The following is an 8,309-nucleotide window of genomic DNA, read 5'->3' on the forward strand; positions in this document are numbered from 1 at the left end:
GGGAGGCACATGAGCAGTATCTCAGTGTGCCTCAGAGTGTGGCTGAGAGGTGGCTCTCTGGGGCAGAGTGCTGGGTTAGAGCTTTGGGCTGGTGCAGCCCAGCAGACCTGTTTTGGTTTTTCATTATTGTTCTGTCCTGTCACAGGCATCTAATATTGATGATGTCCTGAGCCACCACACAAGCTTCCTGGATAACTGCCTGAAGGACTGCATGCTAACCAACCCAGAGCTGCTGAAGATCTTCTCCAAGCTGATGTCAGTCTGTGTCATGTTCACAAACTGCATGCAGGTATGGACCAGGTCACTGCCAGCTGCTTTGGGTGCCAGCCAGCCATGACAGTCCTTTTTTGTCAACTCAGCCCCTCTTGTCCTCAATGCATGTGGAGGAGCCTCTGCTTCTCCTGCCAGAAGGCTTCAGAGCTTGGCTGCTCAGATGCTCATCCTTTCTCACAAATGGTTTCTGTGGCTTCTTCCTCCACAAAATTCTCTATGCTCTTCTTCTGTGGGGATCAGTTTAATATGAACCAACTTCATTCTGTTCTACCATCCTGCAGCAGAATTTGAGGTGTAAGTTGTAGGCCTCTGTAGTTTTTAGCATGCTCTTTGGAGGGTCAGGTGAGGACTGATGATTGGACCCGTGTCACATAGTGGTGGGGGTTGGAAGTGACCTCTGGAGATCATCTAGTCCAACCCCCTGATAGAGCAGGGTCACCTGAAGTAGATCACACAGGATCAAACCTGTCATATCCAGACAGGTTTGGAATGTCTCCAGAGTAGATTCCACAGTCTCTCTGGGCAGCCTGTCCCAGGGCCCTGTCACCCTCACAGTAAAGGAATGTGAACCTTGATCCTCCTGTGCTCTAGCTTGTGCCCATTGCCCCTTGTCCTGTCACTGGGCACTGCAGAAAAGAGACTGGTCCCATCCTCCTGACACCCCCTGTAGATATTTGTAATGTTGATGAGATCCCCACTTAGTCTTCTCTAGGCTGAACAGCCCCAGCTCTCCCAGCCTTTCCTCACAGGGTAGGTGCTCCAGCCTTAATCATCTTAGTGGCCTCTGCTGGACTCCCTCCAGTAGCTCTTTGTCCTTCATAGAATCATAGCTCTCCAGCTGGTCAGCCCCAGCCTGTACTGCTCCATGGAGACTAATGGAGCCAGCACCTTAGGAAGCCCCCAGATTTAAAAGAAAACAGACAAACCACCTTCCTTTGTGCTTGGGGAACTTTGTGTCTTTGCATCAACAACGTCATCGGAGTTAGTGTTCATGGGAGGTGCTACTGCAGGGCTAGCAGGGCTCAGTCAGCCTCCTGCTTTGCCATTATGGAATAAACAGGTTCTAACCCCTTCCCCAACCCTCTGCCCTTCCCAGAGGTTCACGCAGAGCATGAAGCTGGATAATGAGCTGGACAGGCTCACCTTAGAGCATGGCACGATGCTGGGCCCACCAACAGAGGAGGAGCGTGCGGAAGAGGCTGCGAAGAAGAAGCTGACCAACAAGGTGGGACACGGGATGAACAACTGGGCCCTTCCCAGCCTGGGTTGCAGTCTGAACAGGGTGGATGTTCTATATCTTGCAGATAGACCTTCCTAGTTTCTAAAGCGCCTCTGGCCCAAGAAGCAGAGTCTTTACAGAATGGTGGGCATTGCTGAGGGCAGTGTGGAGTGCTGGTGGTGTTCTCAAAGTCTGCTTTGAAGACCCTGTCTCCCACAGCAGCCTCTGCACTTGTTTTGAAATTCTCAGTTGCATTTCCAGCTGTGCAGTGGGTACCCATGCACTCTGCAACTCAAGAACATTCTTCTCTCCAGAACCAGCCTTTTGTGATGGATCACAGCATATATCTGGTGATAACTCTACTTGGATCTGCTCTGAGGTTCTTCCAGATAGGCATAGCAAGGTTTTTTAACTACCAAGGACCTTGCAGCTGTTTAGAAATATTTATTTTAGTGGCTGAGAAACTGCTAAATTTTATGGCAGGTTAGGAAATAGGAAAAGGAATAATTTGCATCTCTAGAGCAAGTGTGAGGCAAAAAACACATGAGGCCACTGTGCCTTTGTCTTGACAGCTTTTAGCAGAGCATGCTGACAGCCTCCACCTGACCTCTGGCTTCGAAGCAACCATCAACAAGTTTGATAGCAATTTCTCAACACATTTGCTGGACCTGTTGGACAAACTGAGCATTTACAGCACCAATGACTGCGAGCACAGCATGCTCAACATCATCTACAGGTGAGCCAGCAGTTTCCTCTCTGTAACTTCCCCTCCTGTCGTTCCCAAATTCAGGTCAGGAAGAATAATTGCTGTTTAGAACTGGGCACATCTGCCCCATCAGTGAAAACAGGGACATCATGAGAAATGTAGCTTTGCCAGGCTTTAAAAAAAACCACTTTCCTTTAAATCATGTGAAATTCGTCTCTTCATGTTGTTTATGCAATGCAAGGTGTTAGCGTTCTTGGGGGTTGTCTCACTGTGCATGCAGTGAATCAGCTGATTCCTGAATAAGAATTCCAAGATGAGAAAATCATGCAAGGGGTTGATCCTAAGTGGCTATTTTGTTAGAAGTTCACATCTTGTCTTTATTTAATTAAGTGTCCTGTCATATGTTTTTATTGTGGCCTCACCCATATTTCTTAGAATCATAGAATCACAGAATGTGCTGAGTTGGAAGGGACCCATTAGGATCATCAAGTCCAACTCCTGTCCCTGTGCAGGGCACCCCAAGAATCACCTCAAGTGCCTGAGAGCATCATCCAAACACTTCTTGAGCTCAGGCAGGTTGGTGCTGAGCCCACTGCCCTGGGAGCTGGTTCCAGTGCTCAACCACCCTCTGGGTGATAACCCTTTTCCTGATAGCCAACCTAACCCTCCCCTGATTCAGGTTCCTGCCATTTCCCCCAGTCCTGTCACTGGTCACAGGATTGAAGAGATCAGGACCTGCCCCATCTCTTCCCCTCCCGAGGAACTACAGACTGCAACGAGGTCACCCCTCAGCCTTATCTTCTCCAAGCTGAACAATCCAAGTGACCTCAGCTACTCCTCATAAGTCATCCCTTCCAGATTCTTCACCATCTTCATGGCTCTCCTTTGGACACTCTCCAATAGCTTGATGTCCTTTTGATATTGTGGTGCCCAAAATTCCTCCAGTAAAAAAATCAAAATCAAATCAAAGAAATAAAAAATCAAAATTCCTCCAGTAATATCTAGGAGCCAGGTCTACAAGATACCCTGCAGGGAGAGAGAGGAGATCCCAGTTGTGCTGTGAGGTTTATAATTCTGTGTTGCTTTTTCAGAAAAATAAGGTGCATGAGGCCTTTGTTGGAATGAGGAATATTTATTTTTGCTATGAGACTCATGCATATTGTCTTTTTAAGAGCTGTGGTACAGACATGGAGCTCCAGAATGTGCCTGATAACTGGTTAATCACATCCCCGTGATGCTGGAGGGATTTGTGCTCCCACCCTTTGGATTTTTAGGACAGAACAGAGTAGATACCTGTTCTTTTTAACCACAGAGCATACTTGAAGCTTCCTCCTAATTGTGCTTTGTCCTCTTGTTTGTCTTAATTAAGAGTAGACCTATTGCTCCTCTGTTTTGTTTGAGTTTTTTGAACTTCTTGTTGCTCTTTCTCATCCTTTAACTTCATCTTCAGGAAAACCATGAGGATATTAACCTGGAACCAGAAAGAGAAAAGGTTTCAGGAATAGTTTTTTTGAAGCAGGTTGTTGTCCCCTCCTCATCCCATGTATCTTGAAGCTCTCATCGTCCTTTTCTAACAGCATCTGACAGGACTGTCCAGAATTCCTAGTACCAACCTTTGCAAACAATGTTTTGTGCAGTATTCCAGTAGGAGACTGGGCTTCTGCTTATCCTTTAGTTCTGAGAACTTCTTCACCAGCAACTGCCATTCACTTACACAGCCCCTGGCCTCCCGTGTTAGCATCTGCTGCTCGATATAAAGTGTGGTCACAGAGCTGACACCAAGGTTGAACACTAGAACCTGTTATCCCTGTTACTGTGGGTGCCTCCAGGAGTGGAGTTTGGGCCAACAGCTCCAACAACACTGTAGGGAATTACATGTTTTTAGTCTTCCTTGTAGGATTGTATTCCTTATTTAAGGAGGACAGGGATACTCACACCTGCAGAGAAATGCCAGAGGACTGCTTGCTGATCTGAACTCTTCTCCTTCCATTCCCTGTCAGGGTAGGATCTTAACTTCCTGCCACTGGAAGTGCCCTTGTTGGTGGATACTCATTCCCTGAAATGGGAAGGTTGGTTCCCATTCTTCTTCCCATTAGGACTTCTCCACAGTCCTAATGACTCATTGACTCCATCTCTGAAGTGACCAGAGTCTGAGTCTCCTTCTTATCTTGGAAATTCTTCAAAGACTTTTTTTTGTAGCTTTGAGTGGAGGCCCCAACTGTACAAGTGCTTGCTGTTCCTGTCAGGACTGACCAGGACCACTAAGTCTCTGCAAATCCTTTGTTATGATGCTCCATCCAGGAGATCTTCATGGCGACTAACTCCATGATCCAGCCACTTGGACAATGTTGCAGATGGCTCAGGGCATGGCCAACACAGTGTTGAAGACCAAGTTACGTGCTCTTAGTAGAAGAGCATCATGACCCCACAGTCCTTGAGTCTTGTAAAGAACACGTGGAGATTGTCTCATTGGTAGCACAGCCCAGCTCAGTCTAAGGCTGGAGTTGGTTCTCAGCTTCAAGAAGTCAACAATGTCCACTCATTGACCAGTCTTTACACCATGCAACACAGAAGACCTGCAGTGCTTCATCATGTGTGATCCCAGACACTGATGTAAGGCCTTTTCTGGCAGTAGCTCGGGTGGTGTCCTTCTCCTACCACTGTTCCTACACTTAGCATCAGAAGTTCACCTCTTTAGTCATTGCCTCCCCACCCTCATGTAAACGTTACGCATCTGCTAGGATGGTGGGACAAGCTGATGGTGCACCACGGAGACTGGCTGTGGTTTGGCTGTGGGTCCACAGTGCCATGGCCAGGAGCTGTTCTCCAACACGTGCCCCTGTCTCACAGACCACACACCAGGTGTCAAGTGTGCAAGGAGATTACTCCTGAGCTGTGAAAGCTCTGGAGCCAGTTCTTTACAACATGAAGAGGTTGTTTTTTACTAGTACTTCCTGCTTCAGGAGAAAGCAGAAGGATGGTGATTTACGTGGGTTCTGAGAAAACAAAATGGTTCTGGTAAAAAATCTGTGTGGAGAATGGTGACCTAAGCTGCAAGCAGCTGCTCAGAAGAACGTCAGAGTCCTTTGCCTCCTGGTATTTCCATGCCCCAGTTCTGTTCAAGGGCTGTAATACTGGGTCTTTATGCCATCAGGACTGTCATCACTATCAAGTCCCCCCATTTGGGCTGGGAGGAGCCACATGAGTTTCACCAAGATGTTGGACAGAGCTGGACCTTAACTGTCAAACCAGGTGCCTCCATTTCCTTAGCAGATATACTGCATGTGAATAGGCCATGGGTTGCCATTTCTGGAGGCTGCTCAGCGAGGTTTTAAAGAATGGGATTCCTACCATGGATGGTGTGACCTTTAGCTCTCATTCAGTCTCATTTGGAGATTATTGGATCCAGTCCTGGACTCTATGGCAACAAGAACCAGAGCGGAGACAGTTGCCATCTGAAATAACATATTTGACAGAGAGATGGAAGACTTTAGAAGATGTACTGGTCTTTTTCTGAGAAATAAGAAGCTTTTTATGTGACTGCTTTTCAGAGGTGATAGTCAACATGTCCCTTTCATTTGTGATTCTGGTGCTGTGCTTTTGTTTGGTCATGGTTGAGATGTATTCAGTTTGCAGTCCTGAATAACTGAGGTGCAACTGGAGTCGCTCCACATCCCAGTAGTGAAAAGGGGAAGTGCCACAGCAGAGAGTACTTCGTCAGAAGGATGACTTAATTCCAAGTCTTACCCATCAAGTGCTGTTATTCATCCACTACCCTTCCTTTACCAGTTTGGAAGAAACAGCAATGACTGAGCTTAGAGTAAGAGCAGGAGAACATCGGAAGCAACGTGAACCCCTGTGACTAGAAGTTCCAGCCACAAAACAAGCAGCTGAACTGTAAGCAGAATTTGAGGAAGCACCAAGTCAATTCTGAAGAGATAGTTATCAAAGATAATTTAAACCTTCAAAACATAGCTGAAAGGGAAGCAAATAAAAATCTGCCATTCAAGAAGGTTGGAATAGATCACAGAATCGCAGAATCGTCCTTCGGAAAGGACCTTGAAGATCATCAAGTCCAACCATAACCTAAATCCCCCTACCATAACCTAAATCCACCAACCATAACCTAATCTACCTGTTCAGTGCTTAAATCATGTCCCCGATCAACACTAGAAATGCAACAGAGCCTCGAAGCAAGGAGGCGAATGAGTCCTGGCCTTACAGAAAGGAAAGTTTGATAAACATCCCCACCTCAGTGCCAGGTCTCCTTCATACAACACTTGAAAGGACAAAAGATGAGTGTTTCAACCAGGAGAAAGCAACAGAAATTCCATCTGTCAAAGCTGTTTTCTGCAGTCACCAAAAAAATGTCAGGGAACAATTTGTTGCTGTTTGTGTCAGGTTGTTAAGCAACATGAAGCTCAAATATTGTGCCCATTCATTTAAGTATTGGAGCAACTTCCTTTGAGAAATGAAAAGAGTAACTTTTCTGTGATTCACAGGCTGGTGTCAACTGGCGTTCAGTGTTCCTAGGGCACTTGTTTTTAGGAGCTGCATGTCTTAATTGGCTTCCTGGTTCCGAGATCTACCCTAAGGAAGGTCCCAGGGGGTGTGGACCCAGGTGGTTTTGTGTCATCTTTGTGGATTATTGAACAGCCAGGATTATGATGGGGACCTGTGGGCCCTGGTTGACAGCTGGATGAACATGAGCCAGCAGTGTGCCCAGGTGGCCAAGAAGGCCACCAGCATCGTGGCCTGCATCAGGAATGGTGTGGCCAGCAGGAGTGGGGGTGTGATCGTGCCCCAGTGCTGGCACTGGTGAGGCTGCACCTCGAATCCTGGGGTCAGTTCTGGGCCTCTCACGACAACCAGGACATTGAGGTGTTGGAGTGTGTCCAGAGAAAGGCAGTTGAGCTGGGGAAGGGTCTGGAGAACAAGTCCTTTGAGGAGAGGCTGAGGGAGCTGGGATTGTTTAGTTTGAAGAAGAGAAGACTGAGGGGAGACCTCATTGCTCTCTACAACTCCCTGAAAGGAGGTTGTAGGGAGGTGGGGGCTGGGCTCTTCTCCCAAGTGAATAATGACAGGACCAGAGGAAATGGCTTGAAGCTGCTCCAGGAGTGGTTTAGACTGGATATTAAGGAAGAATTTATTTACCCAAAGAGTGGTTGGAGACTGGAAGGGCCTGCTCAGGGAGGTGGTGGAGTCACCATGCCTGGAGGGATTCAAAAAACATGTAGAGGCAGCACTTCAGGACATGCTCTAGTGGGCATGGGGGGGTTTTCTGGGTTAACGGTTGGACTTGGGAGATCTTGGAGGTCTTTTCCAACTTTTCCGTGATACTGCTGATGTTGCCTGCTCTGGGGAGGTGTTTGCAAGTATTAGCAATGCTGGGGATTTTGGCCAAACAACTTCCTACGGGTTACTCATCTTCTTGAATCATGAATCTGTTTGAAGTATTGGAGGTGGTGGTAATTGAAACCACAGCAGGTTTTGGTGGTTACAGTGGATAAAAGAGTGGATTTCATATGGGAATGAATAACAGAGTTCAGTGGTGGTGAACTCTGATATTGAGGGTGGTGGGAAGTGGCTGGGAAGTGTGGAGAGTGAGGAGCCTTCACCCCTGCTGCCATGCCCCTGCCCCATGTGTGACATGTCTCCAGGGTTGTGTGGCCAAGCTGTGGCTCCCTGTATTTTCCTATATATATCCTTTCCCCTGTATTTTCTGTACCTGTAAAGAACAGGTGACATCTGGCCTGTTGCCATCTAGCACAGAGGTGTCACCATGCTGTGGCACAGCGAGACTTGCCTGGCTTGGCTTCACACCCCTTATTTTGACCAATTTGTCCTCAAATTCATCCAACCCCGGAAAAGAGCTGATGTATTTTTGGATCCCCTTGCTGCCTCAGCGAGGATGTTGCATAGGGGTCCCCGGGCTGGCTGTGTGCCACCTTTGGGCCCAGCTGAACTGGTGGCCTCCTGGAACCTCAGTGTTTTTTATCTCTCAGGTTGGACTTCAATGGCTTCTACACGGAGCGTTTGGAGCACATGTCTGCTGAGCGCAGTCAGAAGGCAGCTCCCCTGCCTGCCTGCCTGCCTGGAACAGCCCAGTGA

General features: G+C 47.6%; 1 protein-coding gene across 1 annotated transcript in view; it reads left to right on the forward strand.

Moving 5' to 3' along the window:
• Positions 1–8,309, forward strand: part of TUBGCP2 (tubulin, gamma complex associated protein 2) — a 36,881-nt gene extending 28,572 nt beyond the window's left edge. The window contains 4 exon segments of the mRNA XM_010007782.1: positions 146–289; positions 1,370–1,498; positions 2,065–2,228; positions 8,204–8,309. Of these exon segments, the coding sequence (XP_010006084.1) occupies positions 146–289; positions 1,370–1,498; positions 2,065–2,228; positions 8,204–8,309 (543 nt within the window).

This window comes from Chaetura pelagica, unplaced genomic scaffold (genome assembly GCF_000747805.2).
Source record: "Chaetura pelagica isolate M959 unplaced genomic scaffold, ChaPel_1.0 scaffold251, whole genome shotgun sequence".
Lineage (NCBI taxonomy): Eukaryota > Metazoa > Chordata > Aves > Apodiformes > Apodidae > Chaetura > Chaetura pelagica.